At 40.5% G+C, this 21,512-nt stretch overlaps 1 protein-coding gene across 1 annotated transcript in view; it reads left to right on the top strand.

Moving 5' to 3' along the window:
• LOC103360659 (lipid phosphate phosphatase-related protein type 4-like) overlaps positions 1–21,512 on the top strand; it is a 44,452-nt gene that overhangs the window by 6,055 nt on the left and 16,885 nt on the right. Inside the window, exons 2-4 of the mRNA XM_008286502.1 lie at positions 12,766–12,951; positions 14,706–14,835; positions 16,269–16,464. Coding sequence (XP_008284724.1) covers positions 12,766–12,951; positions 14,706–14,835; positions 16,269–16,464 — 512 coding nt within the window. The remainder of the gene's footprint in view (positions 1–12,765; positions 12,952–14,705; positions 14,836–16,268; positions 16,465–21,512) is intronic.

Below are 21,512 nucleotides of genomic sequence, written 5' to 3'. Positions count from 1 at the left end.
AAAACAGCAGCAGAGAGTCGTATACTCAGTGGCTGCTTGTCCACCAAGTCAGCCTCGGAAATTTGTTGTTGTGCTTTTTTGTGGCTGTAGGACACAACGGTTCCAGTGGAGCTGAATCTAAAGGCATCAGTGGGATGGAGTGTAGAGAGAACTCTGACAGTCCAGTGTAGAAAACAACCACTCCACGCCACAGTGCTCCCACTCCACGCCGCTCACGCACCCAGTTTTCCAGCCTGTTGATATTTTTCTGCTCCATGATCTATATTTGCTTCCTTCTGTGTAACACAAGTATCTTGCTATGTCTTTGTAGTGCGAGGTGTTAGCGAGTGCTCCTCTGCCTTTTTCAACAGTTTGTGCACATTTCCAAACCAGTCTTTCCAAACTAAGTCAAACTATGATCCCACCAAGCTATAGGCAGAGCTGTATATTGTCTGAATTATAGATGACCGACTAATGAGGAAAAGCCCGTTTGCACAACGTTTTTGCTGATTCGGTGCTTTTCTTGAAATGTTGCCTGTAAACAGAGCGCGTGGTTGCTGATAGTTTCAGCTTGGCCTCTTTTTTTCCAGAATCAAGATTATTGTGAAGTCTGGCGAGAAAACGGAATTGCACATCAGTATTTGTTAGATTCGGGTGATGGGGCAGAATTTTTTGCTTGCTTTTAGCTTTAAGCATTCAGAATAGATCAGAATTTCTGCTCTTTTCTCCTTCTTTTCCCCGACAGAGGATCTCTGTGTCTCCTACATTTTCTATCTCACACACTGTCACACCATCCTACCCACTAACTGGCTGCTAGGCAACATGGCCCTCTGAATGGGGTGTATTTTTGTATCTGTGTGTTCAGGGCTACAGACGTTAAGAGGAGGAAAACATCCTCACTGCAGCCTGCTTTCCTCTGTGAACAGTATCCTCGAAGGCTTTGTCTGATGGGCCTTTAAAATGATCATCATGTATTCACTACGCACATGCATGATATAGTGCACCCTGGAGGCTTAAAGGAAAGATGTGATGTCATTTACTACACCTGGATTCATATCGCTGATCGAGCACGTGATACAAAGGGCGATAATGCCAGTGTGTACATCTGTGAACTGTGTTCCCTCCTGCAGCTCCAGCAGGTGTGTGGTTTTAGGGCAGTAAATCAGGGCAATAGGCTGATAACTATGCAGCACAGTGTCTTTACTCACTGCTAACAAAGTATCGGGCTAGTGGTGGGAGTAGTTCAGTGTCAGGAGTGCTACATCATCGCTGTGAGTGTTACATTCCTGATGTGGCAGTGTCATGAATATTCCACTGACGCTGAACAGTGCAGCTGAATCAACCTGCTAAAATCTACACCTTTTATTTGAAAAGACAGACACCGATGCAGCTGAGGACTAGAACGCTTACAGGACTTTCAAACTTAACCTGAAAATGTCTGTGATGAAGACCCATCTTAAGACTGGGGCTGCACATTATTAAAACAAAACGCCATTGCAATATTGTGTTTTTCTGCAGTATGTATTGCCACACAAAAAAACAGCTTCGTATAACTGACTAAATGCAACATGCAGTCTGTGGCCCAGGCACTGCATTCTGGTCCACTTGTTCAGGTTGGCAGTCTTCACCCTGTTCACTGTCTGTTGTTGTACAGTCTCTCATTCAGACCTCAAGCAGCTTCTCTCATCCTTACTGCGATGTTCTTGCTTATATGATTGTCTGGGGGAAAAATGCAAAAAGCTCATTTTCATTTGAAAGTTCTCATTAATAAAGTGGACAGTTAGACTTGTGTAGGGCTACGTGATCTGGCTGGATTACAAGTCCGCTGTAGCTGCGTAATATTATTCCACTTTGACAGCTCTGTTTGAGCTTGTGCAGTTTTCGTACACTCTTAATGCTGACTTAATAAAAAAATATGTGTGATGGAATTACATACTGCTTGTCACGGTTTTGAAACTGTCTTTGTTAGCTGTGGTAATTGATACCATGTCTTTCATACGGTGAAAAGTTATCGCATCAGTGACTTCTCTCTGAACCTTTCTCACATGGTGTAACAATGGCAAAGGCACCTGCAGCGGTTTTTCTGCTTTGGATAGCATTTGCATCTGATTTAAATAGTAATTTTGCCGTGCATGGTGGCAACAACTCCAAGACACTGTTGACAGAGTACCTGTTTTTTTTTTTGTCAAAATAACCCTTTATATAGCTAAAACATTTCAATACCACTGAGTAGCATTTTTGTTTGCAACCAAATCTTCTTTTTTTTTCTTCTGTGCATCCAAGACAGATTTCTGCTGTAGATAAGTCATAGAAAACTGGATACATGCAAGATGCTGTTTTCGTATTAAGCAGACAAAAAAGTTGTAACATTATGCATTTCATTAATTTGCGATATGTCACATTGTGCTTCCTGCAATGTGACTACTGCACATGCGTACATCAAGATGTCAATGCTGGAATTATATATATGCAGCCCTAATGTCAGTAGCCAGTGAGGTAAGATCTAAGAACACCTCCTTTATTCAAATTGCACACAGGAAACATTTTGTACTCACAGAATGTCTTCCTGATTAAAGCGCAGTTTAAAGAGGTCAAAAGGACAAATCTCTTAGCTTTGAACCATTGCATACAGTTCAGCTGAAAGGTTTGAGGACCCTGAATCTGTATCAGTAAAATGTCTCCCCTCTGGACAAACCCAAACATGATCATTCAACAAGACTGAAATGGCAGAGATTTTGTGAGTGACCTTGATAACACCGGGGGAAGTCTGCTATATTAATTAAGGCTCTTCTCTAGGCTTGTAGGTGCACACATCTGTTTGGCATGAAATAAACTGAAGCTGTGAAACACAGAGCCAAAGTGCTGCCCCACTTCCAGGACGGCTTCCCACTGGCTTTCAGTTTTCAATAGATTCTGCCAGAAAGGATTTCTTATCTTGCTCTTTTCTGAAAAGCTTAGACCTGATCCTGAGATCCATTTTATAAATTATATTGGAATCTATGGCATTAGTGGGCAGTTAAATTTAAGCTCTACTTAATTTAAAAACAAAAAAAAAGGAAGAATGAAGTAGAATAAAAATGTGATTGTTAGCATTCAACAACTACACCTCCCATGATTTATCTTAGACTTGACCTGACATACAGATGATATCACAATCTTACAAGTATCTAAGTAACTTTTTGAAAAAATACAGGTGAAAGACACAAAAACACTCTCTTATCGAGATGAAGGAACACATGCTGGAGCAAGAGGCAGGTTTGATTTAGTAAATGAGAATTGCAAACATCACTTCACTTAAGCACCAGCAAGTATTTAAATGTACACTAGAAAAAACAGGCTACTGTATCACTTAGACACTCCCTGACCTGATGAATCATATATCACAACCAAAACTCAAAGAAAATACATTTCTATATTCTATTAAAGCTGAACTGATTGTTGTTTTGTTAACATTTGATCAAATTACCATGCACAGTGTGCTCGGTGCTCCTCGTACTAATAAACCTGGATTAGCTCATTGTTTTGGTTTTACTGCCTTCAAACTCAGCTCTTTTAAACCGTGTTTCCAGCAGAAGCAGCTCCAGGCGGCTGTTTTCAGCATCAAATGTCTGATAAACCCCCTGTACACCACCTACTCAGCAGGAAACAGCAGATAGATGCGGAAAGCAAGTAGCTGCTGGATGTAGCGGAGCATTTAACCAGATCGTTTTTCTCAGGAGATAATCGTGACCAAAACAGAGCCGAAAGACAGTCTGCTGGCAGGTTTGCCATATCAGTGTCATAAGGTGATAAAATGTCAACGCTGTGTTTCTGTTGCTTATGCTTACAATGTGCTCGTTCTACAGCCCCCCCAGGGACTGAATAAATAATGGATGAAGCTTTAATACTGACCTTGACATATCTTGGGATGTGAAGAGCTGTGCACTTAGCTGTGATATAGGAGCTTAAAGAGAGGGAGAGAATCTAGTTTGATCTGTTTGGACTGGCGTGAACTGAAATCTCTGTTAATCTGAAAGGAAGTGACATTTATACCCCTTTCATACATTAACCCTCTTGATCTGACGCCAACTAAATGTGCAGGCTTCATGTGAATGTGCACCCTGGTGACTTTTGCGGCGGCAGTCTTACCTGGTCGGACAAAGTAAATTTCTACGTTGCTTTCGGCACAAGTCTAAACTGCACTGTGACATCAATGGAGACTTTTTTCACCTTTCAGCACCGACATTTTTCCAAAAACATCACAGAGAACGACGAGTACAGAGTTTGTGTGCCTTAATCGCAGCACACCGTTCTCGATTATGTTGCTCTACAATTTCAAACCCATTAAGCTACAAGATGAAACGTCCAAAATAATAAAACTTTACTGCCACCAGAACATACACTAACAGACACTTTATTAATGAAACTCCTCAATAATGAATGTAAGTTGAGTTTTTATCCCCCCACAAGACATTACCACGGGCGGAAGTTTGTTGCTTCCAGCTGTTTAGGACTATTTCCTTGGAACATATTCAATACCTGTCGCGTCACACAGCAGCAGGATCCATATGAGCTTCTCCAAAGAGAGGAAGTTGGGAACATTTAGGCACAGAGCAACAGCAATTATTTAATCAGTAATAATTATAAATTATCCCCAACATGGAGAACAATCTAACAGCAGGTCACACCGTGTAGATCTACATGTCTTCACATCAGACAGGTGAGCTGTCACACAGAGTCACAGTTTATCAGATGCAGTAAATATTTGGTTTCATCTCTGTCATCCTCAGGTTGAGTCCTGTTGAGTCGCTTTCACTTTTGGTTTAAGAAGTCAGAATTAACTGGGCTGTTAGTCGTTTGGACAGTTTGATCAGCTGCTATGAGATTTCGTCTGTTATTGCATTATTGTGAATTATAGCTCTCTTGGTGTATTGTCTGATCTTGTATGAATGACGTATAATGTGAGTGTACCGACTTATGTCTAAATGACTAGAATGCCGTCTCTTAAACGGATTGATGAAGCCGGCAGAGTTCCATGTCCGATGTCTGAAAAAGGCAGTAAAGGTTCAGAGGTGTAGGACATGAAGCTAATAAATTAAAAACCTCAATTTCTTTTCATTAACACCACATTTTAGTCCATTAGCACCATCTGTACCAAGTCTGTCGTTGTTTGTCACACTTGTGTGCAACACACCACCTTTTGCTTTGCTGTCGATGTTAATGTTTTCTAACTACAGGCAGGAGATCGCAGTGTTGGAACTGTGCTCTAGTTACTACCCAGCATGTAATATGTTGTGTTAATACTGATTTAAAAGAACAAATGTGACTCTTTCCTCGAAGACATGACAACTATGAAGGGTACAGCTGGAGTTTCAAAGACTATTGGAATTGTCGTAGGTGGCTGAGCAGCTCCTTAGGGCAGGAAGCAGGCGTTACTGCAGGTATTACTGACTCACACTCATCAAACTGTTTTTTAAACCCACCCACACATGATGGATTTGTTTCATCTCTCACCTGGAATAAACACAAAAATGATTCTGCTCTTAAGCTAATCATCAAATCATCGAATGAGTGTTATAATCTATAAAATTAAAAACTTAACTGATCAAATACTATTTTTTTCTTTGATAAAGTGAAAGCTTGTATTGCACTACCTTAAACATACTGAAGATGTAAGTCTAGAAAAGTTAAAAAAAAAAAGAAGCATCACCGTGCTCTCGGTGCTAAACCACTCCCACCAGCCGAGCACTAGTACATTCACATGCTTCATAGTCCTGCTTTAATTGTACATCTAGGTTACCTACACAACTTAACCATTCACTACGATGGAATGGAAGCTAAGCAACGTACTGCTTTCAAAAGGGGCAGCATAAAAACGTAAAAAAAAAAATAAGGCTCACCATAACACATCAATATCATTTTTAGTGTACTCTATATTTAGATTTTTTTCACTGCTTCACCTTGCCAGCAGCTTTTTCTGATGAGAAACTGGGGAAGGCATTATATAGCTCTTTTCAAAGCCACCAGACTCCTTTGAGGAAAACAGTAATGTTTCCTCGCAGAACACGAGAGTTACCGACTTGATCGATTAGTTTTTAAGTAACTTCTAACATGTTAGTTTGAAACACTCATTTTAAAAGGGGTCTGGTGTCTCCAGTGCTGCCTTGTCCTTCCCTCTACTGTCTTTATGTTAGCGTTTTCTTCAGAAACAATAACCTCAGAGCAGCAACCTAACACACTAAAGTTTTGCCAAGGGTTTTTGCAGTGGATTATCTATTTAATCACAGTGCTCGTCTCCCTGCATGCACATGCAACAATTTCACCCATCACTATTTTGAGGGAACGCCAAAGAACATAATGGACGAGCGAAACGAGAATCACTCCACAGTGATGAGAAAAGACAGAGAGACACCATTTTATCCTTGTGTGATTGGAGATTTTGTTTGCTTTTCAGGGGCAGCGAGAATCGTGCCCAAGTTTAGATAGCTGTTGTACTGAAATTTGGGTGCATCTGGACACTTTCTGGCTGTTTATAGTCGCTTCATCACCCTTGTTGGAATGCACTTCACAATATCTGTGGCTTCATGCTGGTACCAATGTCGCTTCCTTCCCACAACAAAAACCCACTGAATCTATGTCACACAAACGTTACCCACAGGGCCATTTTTCTAATTGAGAAAAGATTGAAAAAGAAATTACTAAAGGGGGAGACTCAGCTGGAAGCAAAGCCTGTGCTGATGAATGGCACTTGGGTTCATGGTTTTTGTTTTTTTTTTTTTTTAGTTCAGTTCATCGTTCACTGAAAAAATTTCCGTCAGTCTCAAGTGTATCCCATCGATCTCCAGACCCACTAAACTAGGAGGGTGAACATGGCAAACATCTTGCTTGCTCAACATCAGCACTGTGATTGTGAATCTCTCAAAGTAGAAGGCTATAGGACTTATTTTTGGTCCTTGGAGACGTTTCACCGTTCATCCAGGGAGTTACTCAGTTCCAACAGACTGCTGCCACATTTAGGTTGCTTCTTACTCAGAACTTGTCAATGACTTGAAACCTGAATGAATCAGGGCTCGTTAATGACTCGAGATTCACATGACTCAAGGTGTGAGTTTACTCTTTAGGTCACATAAGTCTTGGATGAGAGCTGAAATGACTTCAAGAACCAAAACGACGTCCAGCTGACACCTAGTTCGGTCCTAGTTTTGCATTGCATCAGTGCTAAACTAACTAGGGTATGCAAAATAAGACGATCCAAATCAAAATGCAAGATTAATTACTACTATGTTGTATCAAAAAAAGGAGTGGGTGAAAGGATGCAAATTTTGTTTAACTGCTTAAGAATCTGCAGTGCTATCAATCAACAGCAATCAATTTAAAACTGTGAACATGTGACTTTTGTAACAAAAACAGTGTGGACACTTTGCAAAAGGACCACAGGTTAAGTAGTCCGGCTTGTTTAGAGTAGATGAGCACTGGCCAGATAATATGGACCCCAACAGAAGTCTTTGTCAAGGTGACCCTTTGCTAGCTAAACCCTAACATTCCTACCAGTTGGGGAGGTGCATCCATGTTACGTGTTACCAGCAAAAAAGGTAGTTTGGAGCCCTACAGATACATAATTTGGAGGACTTTTCCACGCTGATACTAGCATTCAGCTCAAAGCACCATATTATAGCCTTCCAAAGCCGCCAGCTTGACCGTAGACTCATGTTATCACATTACCAGATCAAGTGTATGTCTTCACGAGGAGGTTTTATTAGACTCCCTGCCGTGCAAACTTTTAAATAAGTCGTTTGGTCATCTTGTACGACAGTAAAGATTTGTTCATGGGTATTTCTCGGGATCACAAGAAACTTGTAGCAACCCTGGTGGGTGATCCAGGCTCACAGGCTGGGGAAAGTGTTTCAGTCAGTAACAAGTCTTTGTAAAGGTCTGGCAGTCAGAAATGCAGGTGCTTCAGGCGAAAAGGCAGATCTTGTAGTGGGTAATTTGAACAGCAGGGAAACAAGGCTCGACGCAGCCTGTAACTCCAGAATCTGCTATGTTCAGGCAGTATCCATCATTTTGCAGCTTGTAAGGAAACACGACATACTGCTCAGGATTATCAAAGGGCATCTTTGTGGGTGTCAAGGAAAGAGTGTGCTAATATTCAAGAAATCATGCAGCTTTCACTGCTGCCAGTGATTAATGTGCAGTTTCTTGGTGTTGCTGTCATTTTTATATTTTATTATTTACTCAATAAAATGTCAGAAAAAGGCGCCATGCAAAAAAAAGATATTCATTTTAAAATGATGCAAAACAGAGAGAAGCAGCAATTTGAATATTTTAGCAGCCAGAGCCAAAAAGAATTTTGCGCTTTTGATTTTGTTTTTGATTAATTGTCCTTTGATCAGCTAATTGGTGAACCAACGAGTCTTTTCAGCTCTACATGCAGCTATGTTAGAGTTAATATAACACACTTTTCAAGGGTAGGAGGACACAATTAGTATTTTGCATTTAAAACAGCAAACTAACAACTTTGCTGTACTGCCTCGGGGTTGTTACACAAGGTTATTCGGATAAAGTAGTAATTAACTTGTGTCAGGATGAAAGTACAACAATGACATTTGGGTGTGTGGAACATAACGGACACACATAATGTTCTGTCAAGACAATCCAGACAGCAAGGAACTAGATAAAAAATCTTTTGTTTTTAATATTACCATGTTGCTACATGATGTTCCAGACACGTCACTGTCTGTATTTCTTTTCTTTTACTGAATCTAATAAATAGTCTGCATGGACTATCCTATGATTATTGACCAACCTGTGTTGACCATAGCGCTGTACATGTTATCACTCAGGCAGCAACAAAATGACATGCGAATATCAAGACAGAATAAGACTTGTAAAATCAACTTGTAAAACAAAATAAAGTAGCATAAAATACTACAACAGGCAAGACAGGATCGTGGTAGTTTCTAAAATGTAATACATGTAAAATATTAGGACCGTTAAGAGCTACCCAATGCTATTGAAAACAAAATATGTCAATAGAGGAGAAACATTTGAATAAAAGAGGAAGGCTGTTCTTAATGTACTACTTAGTTAAATGGATTGTGTACACAGCGCATTATCCAGTATGTGCTCCTGTGTCGGTCCCACAACTCCAGCAAAGCAAACAGAGAGTGGGTAGCTGAATCCCTGTCTATGTCTTGATTATAAAACACCATTTCTAGGAGTCTGGGTTTCACACAGTGTTAAATGTCTGGGTAAAATGATCAATATTTCCTAAACAAGAGTGGGAGCCATTTCCAGATGCCAACACTGATTCATATTTGTTGGATGCTAATGATTTTCCACGCTGACATCATCTTAAACATGAACTATGACACAGATTAAAGTGCAAAAAGCATAATTTGTTCAGCTCATGGCAATGCAATACAGTGACTGTGTAAGTGTGAATATTTGGCTTTGTTGCAGAGATTTCTGGCTTTCGGGCCCATTTTTTCCATTCGGTTGGGTTTTCATAATCCTCTATCTGCACTGCAGCTGTGTGTCTTTGTGTCTGTGTGCGCTAACCTGACAAACATGAGAGGTGTGTCATTGCTCTTGACTGTCTGGCTGTCGAAGGGGCTGACTGGCTACACACTGCCAGTCTGTGGGAAAACAACAACAAGAAAAACTCCAAACCATTCACCTCTGCCGATCACTGCATGTACACCAATCAGCCACAACATTAAAACCACTGACACGTGAAGGGAATAACACTGACTGTCTCGTTATGTTCTGTGGGAAACCTTGGGTCCTGGCACCCATGTGGATGTTATTTTGACATATAGCAACCACCTAAACATTTAAGCTCCCCAAGCCCCCCATGAAAAAGGCACTCCAGAAAACCTGCAACCTAACCAAGCAGAACAAGCACAAACAACAAAAGCTACTCAGGCACAAAGACCTCAGTGTGTTGACCAGACCTGCAAACACACCAGATCCCAGTCTGACTGAACATCTGCGAGATAAGCCAGAAAAAGCAAGCCATGGAGGTCCCCGCCCCAGAGGTCACATGTCAGTGGTCCAATGGATCAGAGCCTCTTTGGCAGCATGAGGGGAAGCTACATAATTCTTCCACCTAAAAAACATTGCCCATCTGCGCCCATCGCTCACCGTCTCCACCGCTGAAACCCTGATCCATGCTTTTATCACTCGATTAGTGCAATAGCATCTTCTACGGCCTTCTCACCAAACAGCTCAACAAACTACAATATATCCAGAACTCTGCCGTCCGCCTGCTCACCCACACCCGCTCCGGTGACCACATCACCCCCGTCCTCCAAAACCTACACTGGCTCCCCATCAAAGAACGTATCCATTTTACAATCCTCCTCCTCACCCACAAAGCCCTCCATAACCAGGCCCCCTCCTATCTCACCAGCCTGCTCCACCACTACACCCCCCCGCTCGTAACCTCCGATCTTCTGATGCCCACCTCCTCTCCTCTATTATAATATCCATGAGATGATTTTAATGTTGTGGCTGAGCGGTTGTGTAGATGTAGCTGGGTTGAGCTAAGGCTGAGAGTTTCCTTTTATGAAAGAAGTCACACATTGTGTAGTCAGAGTTCCTCTGATATGACAAATATGATTCAGATCAGATTTCACATATTTATGAGTGGTGTAGATTAAAATTTGATGTCACTATGCCTAAAACACTGAAGCCAGAACAGAAATGCTTCACACTTCAACTCTTCCATGTGCTGAAGTGAGCTGAGAAAACCTTTAATGTTACTCAACTCCTGTCAGTATGTCTGTTGTGGCTCAGTGGGTCTTGCAAGCTTTATGTTCTTCACCTAAAAGGTTCTGTAAGATATGGAATTACATCAAACTGTGGCTTTTCAAAACATGATGTTTGCATGAATGATTTTTACAGCTTGTTTTTTGAGTTTGATCAACATTAAACCGAAATTAGACGCTTTTTTTTAACTGCATTAGATCTCTCCATCCGGGAATACTAAGTGATCCTTTAACTCATACAAGTCAGAAGAAGAGTTTTCTGTGTGATGTAAAATTTGTTAGCAGCCATTGGATGGATTGCTGTTGTATCTTGTATGCATATTAATGCCCCACTGGGGATGAAGTGCAGATCCCGTAACTTTACACCTAGCGCCTTCATCAGGTTAAAATGTCAGCTTTTTCAACACTTTGGTTTATATCTTCAGAATTTTCTCGAACTTTAGCCTCAGTTGTACTTTCTGTTTAGTGATGATTAGCAAATATTAGCAATGCAAACATGCTAAACTAAGATGGCAGACTTGGTAAACATCATCCCTGCTAAACACCAGCATGTCATTGTGAGAAACCTGCATTAGTGTACTGACTCCAGTTAGAGGTCTAAACACTGCTGGCATGGGTGCACTCACTTCATTCGGTTACCATCTATTGTTCCATGTCAGGACTTTAAGAGGGTTTAAGATGTGCATGTTTAGAGACATTTTTTCCTTGACTGATTTGTTCACGGTTCTTGACTCTTGCTCGTTCCTCCTTGTTCCTCCATTTTACTAACTACACCCAAAGATGGTGACAGGTGCAAACCCAAAGGCCAGTCCTCAACTCCTGAGGATCACAGGGAACCACTTGTCTTATTTTAGCATGAAATCTGTGTTTTTCTGTGTCAGATGCAGTTGCACCGGAAGGTATTGCCCTAGTTTCAAGAAAGAAAGATCCCACACACCTCTTGCTCAGCATCATAGTTTATTGATCGTACCAACATTTTCGCCTTTCTGGTCCACAGTCTTGATAAAGGTTTAGAGAGGCCAAAACAACAGTATGATCAATAAATTGTGATGCTGAGCAAGAGCGGTGTGTGGGATCTTTTTCTTCTTGAGGCTGGCATGAAAACAGTAAAAAACAGCAGTACAGTTCTAACCTTATCCTGCCTTAGAAGAGGTACAACACTTTTCTTACCTGAGTTTCCCGTTTAATGGACGGCTTTCCACACAATAGGTATTCCTAGTCTGCGGGCAGTGTGTTGTGGGACATACAGATGGATATAAAAGCTCAAAACCCTCTCAAAATATATAAGGTGCACAGCTCTTCAATGGCTTGCATTTGTGTTTGGGCAGTTTAAACGTTGCACCAGCACATGATTTGGTTGTACCTGCACTCTTTGTCATCAGATGTGACAATCCTGTCTATCTCCACCTGTATCCTCTACCCTCTCCTCATTTTCTTAAAATATTCAGCTCTAAGACGTTTCATCTTTGGAACACTGTAACGGTTAAATGGATTGTTTTGTTTGTCAGGTAGGGAGTAGTGTGACTCACTGGATATAGGATGCAGGTGTAAGTGACTGCTCATTTCAGTCAGCTTCATCCAGGGAAACAACAACAACAATCTCCAAGCAGTATTATTCCACATAAAAAAAAATGTAATTTTGCCGGGGATTTGGATTGTGCACAAAGACAGCCCTGCTATTTTCATTCCAGTGGATTATCCATTTTTATGATAGTGTTGGTTTTCTTGCATGCAAATATTCCATCAAAACAATTCAACCAGTCACTATTTTGAGGGAACAACGAAGCCGCATCCTTTGTTTTGCTCCGCCCACGTTGACTTTGATTGGTTTAAAGAAATACAAACAAGCCAGATTGCGTTTTTTACCTATTGCAGAGGAATTGTGCATAAACGCAAGAGAAACTGTAACTCACACACGCTCAAAAAAAAAAAAAAATGTTAAAAAGAAGTGTTTATCTATGTGTTGCTGTGATAATGCTGGTATTACAATATGATTTAAACTGTTTTCTTATTTATTTTGTATTCCTTGCTACAGCTCCCCATCCTGGCCTCCTCTGTTGTCAGTCTTTATTTCCTGGAGCTGACGGATATTTTCCAGCCGGTGCATTCTGGGTACACTTGTAATGACCGCAGTCTGTCGCTGCCCTACATCCTGCCCCGACAGGAAGTCTGCCCACTGCCTCTGCTCTTCAGCCTGGCCTTCGCCGCTCCCACTGTCACTGTAAGTAAACCTTCACCTCTTCAGCCTCCAATCTGGACCTCACAGAGTTATCTGCACACCGATTTCTTTGAGGGGCTGTGTAGGAGTGACCCACACTGACAGAAGCAGTTACTATCAACACGTTGTGAACGCGAATAAACCCTAAAGGTGACTGAATATTCCTTCTCTGACTGACCAGTAGGAAGAGTAAGTGCTCTTTGCGCTTTCTTTTTTACATAAAAATGAAGACAAATGCAGTCAGTGAATTTTAACTGGGACAGCAAATCTTCCCACAGCTAATCTCCTACATGTTGCAGATTTAAAAAAGTGTCCATAATGTTGTGGGAGTCTGACCGTGCTGGGAGAAGTTAAAGCACGAAGCTGTCTCCATGCTACGCTAACATTTAATGGAAAAAGCCACAATGACTAGAATTCTTTCGAACCAACTGCCATCTGTGGAGTCAAATTGCTCATTGTAATGACTTTTTCTTTTTTCAAATCAAGGTGGTGTAGTGGGAGATAGTAGAAAAAACATCTAAGCAATGAAATGCTTTAAATTCTCGGTTCAGAATTCTGTCCAACTTCTGACAGTCTGAAAAGAAATTTCTGCTAAACTTTAATTCCAATGCTTCAAAACACGCAGACTAATAATGGATTTTGGAGATCAAATATATATATACTGGTTTTCCTAATTGCACTGTATATATGTTTTTAGATATTAGGACTTGTGAACAAGATACAGTATTTACGTTATAGTTTAAACTTGTCCGTCCGTCTACCTGCTTGTTCTGCTGAAGGTCTCAGGGTGCAAATAGACAAATGACCATTCTTGCTCATCCCCACAGCCAAATTAGAAACAAAAATTTGTCTTCAAACTGTGGAAGGAAGCTGATGCACCAGACACAGGCAGGAAATGCAAATTCCACACAGAAGAGGCCACAGCCCAACAGCAATTTATGAACCCAGAACCTTTGCAGCATCAGCAACAGTGCAAACCACTTCACTGCTATTGAATCTTCTCCATCATGTTACTCAACAGCCAGCTCACTATTTGACACATCTGAAATAAGCTAATATCAGGCCTTGTGTATACATTTACCATAAGTCTGCACAGAAGACCGATAGTTGTCTGCAGCATTGTTGCTGCACCGCAGGACTGTGGCACACCATTCTGTCCAAAACTTCTCCAGGTTACTCACTCATATTGCCATGCAAAGTTGCATTTTATTAACAGATATAGTCTGATCCCAGCACAGGGATCTCCAAGGTGAAGGCGGCTAAGAAAGCACAGTCTGAAAGTGTGTGTCATTGTTACATCTCAGCCCACTCTAGTAATTAGTGTCCAATCATTATTATGCTCATTTTCTATGTGTGCATGAAAAATCAAACGTTGAAAACTGAAATATTGTTCAAATACTAAGCTGAGGTGGAGAGGTTGCAGAATCAACAAAAGCAAACAGACGTCATCATATATATGACGCATGTGACTTACCTTTCATCCAAGCCTGCGCTGCACTAAAGATAGAACAGATGTAAACAACACATCTGTGTGAAATGTTGAGGAAACAGCAAGCTTTCTCAATGTAAGACCAGGATCAAACTGAAAAGGTTTTCCACAGCTTAAAGGGTGGAGTTACGGTTGAGGTTTTGTCCTTCTGTGGTGGTTTACTTTCATTCACATTTTATTCATGGTAATTCACATTTTCTCTTGTCTTTCTCTGGAAATTTTGTTAAAAAAAATTACTACACTCTTTTCTTTGTTCTTGTGTGTGCAGATTTTAATAGGCGAGGCCATCTTGTACTGCTATCTGTCCAGGAGGTCGTCAGCCACACAGACTGAGGCCAACATCAACGCTGCAGGCTGTAATTTCAACTCCTACATTCGCAGGGCTGTACGCTTCATAGGTGGGAGGACACACGCATTGTATTCACAGCTGATTTTCTATAGATTTTTCAGTGGCTGCAAGAAATTTGGACACACAAACAAATATGTGATAAAAGGCAGCAGCAACAGAAACATCATTTTCAATTTCCTTTAATGAAATGAAGTAAAAGTGATGGCAAATGGAACTGAGTGAAAGAAATATGGTGTATAAGGTACAAACAGAACAATGCCTAGTTTCCATGTTTCTCTATGTACAAATGTGAGTCAATCATTTATTTCTTTGGGAACCTCGGTGATCTGAAATGTGTTTTGAAACTCCTTCCATTTTTTTCTACTCCAGAGTGAGAGTTTGAGTGATAGAAAAATGTAACCCTTTCAGCAGAGAGGGGGGAGATGGGGCACTGTGTGTCAGGAAATTGAAAAACATGACTATTGTGTAAAAAGTATAATTAAAAAGAAACTCGCTTTGCTAGTTTCACACATGCAAGCTGCTTACCGTACACAGTGCACACATGCTGGTTCATACATCCCAATCAGGTTTCTTTGCCCCCAATCTGATCTGAGTCTTTTGAGATTTAGTGTCTCCTAAAACAAAAAGGAGACCATTTTATTAGATAATACACAGCCTTAAGTACATTCAAGTTATTGGAATCAATACACTGTATATGCTTAACAACTGAAGAAGAATTGCATTTCTGCATTCAAGCTCTTTCTGAATGTTACAGACGTGGTAAGGTACTTTGTCTGAAATGTGGCCTTTAGAGGGCAGGATGGACTCTGGTGCTACAGGCCTCAAAAGACGGCAAAAACTTGTATCCTGTACATCAGCTGTAGTACCTGGTTTCCTCTTACTGTAGTGACCTGGAGAAAACGGTCTCTACGAAGACAGGAAGTTCTGTGTTGGCAAGCAGAGAGCATTGTGGGAGTTTCGCTAGCAACGGGCATCATGATAGAGACTTTCATGATGCTTAACGTCCTCTGGCCAGAGCTGGTACGCTTTATACAAGTACAGCAATTTGCATTAAACCTTTCTGACATCTGTGTGGCAGCAGATGGAAGTCAAGGATAAGTTAGTGCCAATATTGATCAGTTTAAAAACTCTGTGATCTGCCCCACTTGTAACAAAATATTCCAAAAAACTGACTCCACATCTGGCAGGCAACCTCCCCATGCCTCATTTGTTCAGTTTTTGCCGCAGTAATACTTCATGCACGTACTTTATTAAACTGGACAGTAAAAGAGTGATAAAAATTAGCCTCTTTCCCAGTTGCTTCAGGGAAGCTTCCAACCATCCAGAAAGAAATGCATTTCCTTGCATTAAACACCAATTCCATTACACGGAATTAAAGACATTGAAATGAGGCGATAAACACAAAAGCCGAATTGCAGTTGCACAATATCACACGATGTATAACGCCAGTACACCCCGTCGCAAATGCATCTTTTTTGGCAGGCGTCCACATCTTCGGCCTGTGCGTGACGGCGCTGATAACCGACATTCTTCAGCTGTCCACCGGTCAGCATACTCCCTACTGGCTGGATGTGTGCAAACCCAACTTGACCCACATTAACATGTCCACATGTGATGAAGCTTTTATTCTGGAGGATATCTGCGCTGGACAAGACATAGGGCTCATCACTGCTGGGAGGTGAGGCTTTGTATTACTGTGTGAGTGAGTGTGGGAGGGTGTGTGAGTGAATGAGTCAGTGTGTCAGAGGATGTGTGTGGGTGTGTTGAGATTATGTGTGTCTGTGGGATCTATTTTAATGTGTAGTTTTTGCACAAACAGACACACACACACGGTATAATCTTGTTGTCACAGTCCTGCCCTGCACCCGCTATCACCCTTGTGCCCCATTTCTATAATGATAGGTCACCATTTCATAATGAGTGGTCAATTGAGATTTCGGACGGTGGTATATGTATATATAGCATGGACAATCATTTTTTCATTCCAATTTGGAATTTTGTAAGAGGACAGTTTTATTGTATGTTTTGCAGAATTTGCTCACAAATAAAATGTCACTCCCTATTCACTGTATTTTGCACAATGCTGCATAATAAATAGGGACTGATTTTGGACTGAGCCATGTCATAGATGAGTTTTCTACTGTTGTTCTCTTGACAAGCACTGAAATAAATGAGACAAATAGTTGGATCAGGGGTCTGCACTCTTTTTTTTAGTATTGTTCAGTGGAGGGCTGGTGTCTGCTGAATGTTGTTTATGTTTTTCTGATAGTGTTTTATTTGGTTTAAGTTTGTTTTATGATTGGGTTCAAATGCAAATGTGATATATTATTTTTGTAGGTGAGGCACAGTCGTCCTCAAATGTATTCATAGCCTCCAAAACCATCTGTCACTGAAATAAGTTGAAATTGACAAAAGTAATAATAAATAAACATTTTATGAAAATCATGACATTGCTTTTTAATTGTGGTTCAACAGAAATATATATTTTTTAAAAACAGCAAAAAAAACAAAAGCATGATGGGACCCGTAAACTAATATTTAGTTGAACAACCCTTTGAGCCAATCGCTGCCATCAAATGTTTTCTGTAACGCTCAGTCAGACTTCTGCTCCTGTTGACAGGTGTTTGGATTTTGGCCCACTGCTCATCAGCAAAGTGCTCTAATTTATTCGGGACTGTTTTTGTTTGTTTGTTTTTTAATTATTCTTTTCAACCACAATTCAAAGCAATGCCTTATTTCACTAAATTATAATTTAGTTTTTTTTTTTTTAATTTATTAATACTTTTTTCAGTTTCTAGTTATTTGAGTGACTATTGTGAATGCTGCTTTTTCTTTAATGGAAGGTTATGAATACATTTGAGGACGACTGTAGATAGTTAGGTAATGTCTATTATCCCTGAGGGACAATTTGTCCCACAGTAAACAGCAGTAAACAAAAACACCGGAGTGCATAATTGCCACATCCACTCCAAACCACACACTAGACAAAAGAATCACGTAATACTGTTCAAAAGGACATTGGTAAAAGGGACAGTCTGTTGGTCCGGGGCCTAGACAGAGAGTATCTGCGACCAGATGGGAGCAACTTGTGCTCACTGAACAAGAGATGACTGCTGTCAGCGAGGACTGACTGGGCTTCTTTTTTTTTTTTTATTGCTCTGTCTCTGTATAATACAGAAAAGGTCAGTGCCAGTGATTTTACTGCACGCTATCACAGTCTCCTCCAAACCGTTTCTGTTTTTTAGGGGAAGTAACTCAAACAAGCAGATAAAGGAACGAAATAAAACAGGCTCAGTAAAACAGGAGTGAAACATTTCCATAAAAGAGGTGTCAACATAGAACCTTCTAAGTTTATGATTACGTACATGTGCTGTTGAGCCTTTCCACAGACAACACCGGAGTTAGGGTCAAGAGCTACTTTGTTATCAGTTTTTGTCCCCAAATACTAAAACTGTTGGAAACTTCACCAGCCTGGTAAATTGAAAATATGAATATTTCTGTTAGCCTGCCACCAGTTAGGGTTTGAAATCTAAATTATTGACCATTATAAATTTCAGTACCACAGCAAAAAAATAAACCAGTGAACCGTATCTAAACCATTTTTTGTTTCTTGAAAAAGCTTGGGATAGAGCTTTCAAGTAATAAGAAAGACAGTACTTGTATTCAAAACAATGCTGTGCCAAAAAAACAAAACAAAAGAAATCAAATGTCGTTTAATCACAGACCAGGCAGCTGGGCATTAACAATGCTAGGCCCAGCTGCCTTATGAATGAAAAAAAGAATGCAAATAATAAATAGCTAATAAATATCAGAAAATATTAAAATCAATAAAAAACTGCCTTCTAGTATTTAAAACAAACAGTTCTGTGTTATGAAACAGCCTCATCCCGTTTCTTTGGCAGCACTTTGATGTATATTTTTGTCATATTTCCGTTCCTCTGAAAAGCTTTTTGAATTTCAAATTTTTGATCATTTTTGTAGTCGGTAAATTGCCATTTTTCTACATTAGGACCAGAGTTGTGTTATTGAAAGTCAAAAGAAGGCATTATGAGACTGAAAAAGAATAATAAAACAGTGAGAGACATCGACTGACCCTTCAGATTAACCAAATCAACTGTCTGGAACATCATCCACCAGAGGAATGTAACTGGGAGCTCAATAATCCCAAAGGGACTGCTGGGTCAAGAAATACCTCCACTGCTGATGGCAGAGCAATTCTCACTTTAATGACGAATAATCCCCAATGCAACAGCGCAGAAACACTGATTAGGAGGCAGGCGTGGATGCGTCAGTGTTGAAGACTTCTTTAACGGAAATGCAGAGGCTACACTGCCTGCAAACCAGCAGTAAGTCACAGAAATGGTGTGGCCAGGTGAAATTGTGCTGAGATGTATTTGAAAGAGCTGGCAGATTGAGAGACCAAGATGAACCTCAGCGATGGCAAGAGCATGTTGTGGAAGAGCAAAGGAAGGAAAGAAAAAGGAAGGAAATATGGTGGTGGGGGTGTTTTGGCCTCAGCTTGTCTTCACTGATGATGTAACTGCAGGATGGCAGCAGAAAAAGAAATTGTGAGGCGTTTAGAAACATTAGGAGCACGTTCAGCTCGCACAAAGCTTAGCAAATTATTTATTTAAATGCAAACAATGGGGCATTTAACACCCTGTTGTGCAAACAGTGTAACTATGGCAGCTGAGAAGCTCATACGTTACCGGTTTTAATGTGGCGAGGATATATATATATATATATATACGCTGCTGATTGGATAACACCTCTGACACACCCACTAAGTGAGACAAAATGTATCTTAAAGCCTGTTCCAAGTCTTTTCACACTATTTCAGGAAACACAATACAACCAAGAAACAGCTGAGATTCATATTAAACTTACTCCTGATTTGCTTGTTAAAAAAAAATCGCCTCTAAATTAATCATATGTGAATTGTTTGTTTACAAGTATGGAACACAGGTACGAATAAAAGACAACGTGCATCATTGTCCCAAACATGATGGCGGGTTCTGTAGCTGCTGTCATATCATACATATGCTGTGTACTGTGCATGTACTGTATAAGTTGTTATCTGCTGTCACTGGTGAAGCTGCTTGTTGTGCTTAGAAGCCTCATATCTCACTGCTGCTGCCAGCTTCACAAAGCTGGTCTCTGTCTCCAGTCCTCACTGTAAAGGCCACTTCAGCTCTGGAGAAAACCGTTTTCCTTTAAGAAAGTATGAAGTTTGTTTCCTCTGTTACAGCAGAACGTAGTGGTTGCTCAGCACAGATTTGCTCTCCCCATATAGAAAGCTGTATTAGATGCTGCCTGCAGCCTTCATCACTGAGCATCAGATTTATTTCAGCATTCTTGCGTTTTAGCAACTGAGCTACTCAACTAGATTAAAACTTGGTGACTCATACATGTTTACTGTCTTTAATATTAATTAGTCCAAGTTACTGAAGAAAGACAAGGGTTTTTGTCTCCTTCAGATCCTCCATCCATTCAATATCTGAACCTTTTATTCTCGTCGAGAAAGAGAGAGAGAGAGCAACAAAAACTCTCTTCAAACCAAGGCTCTCTGTAGATTAAAATGTCTTTATTATGCTGAGATGTCCTCGCTGGACTCTTTAAAAAGACGCCCACATGAAGAGACAGACAACCATCCACACTCACATTCACACCAAGCAGTGTGAGTAATTTAGAGGCATCACTTCACCTAATGTGCTTGGCTTTTGACTGTGGGAGGAAAATCAGAACATATAGAAAGAACCCACGCAGGCAAGGCGACAGTGCTAACCACTGTAACCACACTACCACCCCATCAGATCCTCTACTTATCAATAATAGATCAGACATATGCTTGTGATCATTTTGCCGACAGCGTAAGAGCTCACGTGGCACTGTAATAACCACCTTTAATAAACAGTTGCGGTGGCTGGCTGGGTGTCCTGACAGATAATCGTAACAATCTATGTAGTTTGCATCTGTTTGTGGAACCAAAAAAGCTTGTGGTCTAAGACAGGGTCTGTCCCAACAGCAAGGCTTCCAAAGTCAAGTGCCTGGTTGTGTGATGAACTTGCAGTAATTGCCAAAGTATCAAAGTGCCCGTTAAGACTTAAAAAATGTGTCGTATGAGCAGAATCAGAGCTCTCTTGGGTTATTTGGGATATTTTGTCAGTCTCACAATCACAAAATCTCTACATGCTACAACCCAGCTCATAGTAACAGAACAAATAGGTGGATACAGGTAAAATTAATACAATAAACATCCTACAATCCTACGAAGAACAGATTAGTGGATGAGGAAATTCTGCCATGACTTTGTAAGGTTTGGAGTTAAAGAAGTAATATTAATACTGACATTATTAGCATTATTAATACATTAATATTAAATAAATACAATCATTGTGGCAGTTTAATTGGGATCCCGGTTCACTACATTTATTTAAGTAGAGAGACCTTTGGTTATAGGCTCAGTGTGTTTAGTTGGTAAACTTTACTGCTGTACTGTCCAGACCAAGTCTACAGTGATGAGGTAAAGATACTTTCATAACATTGCATGAACCAAAGGTTTATGTGTTTTTTATGGGACAGAAAACACATTGAGTAGCTGTAAGACTAAAGCTTAGGCCTAAAGCTAGATGCTATGGCTGACTACAGTAACTTAATTCTCTGTCTGCGCTGGACAGCTGCAGTAAGAAGTTCTTTTAAAAGCAGATTCATGCCTTCTTCGTCCAT

This window comes from Stegastes partitus, unplaced genomic scaffold, assembly GCF_000690725.1.
Source record: "Stegastes partitus isolate 25-593 unplaced genomic scaffold, Stegastes_partitus-1.0.2 Scaffold457, whole genome shotgun sequence".
NCBI classification, from domain to species: domain Eukaryota; kingdom Metazoa; phylum Chordata; class Actinopteri; family Pomacentridae; genus Stegastes; species Stegastes partitus.
Note: the sequence above shows the minus strand (reverse complement) of the source record. Positions and strands in the feature narration are given on the sequence as shown.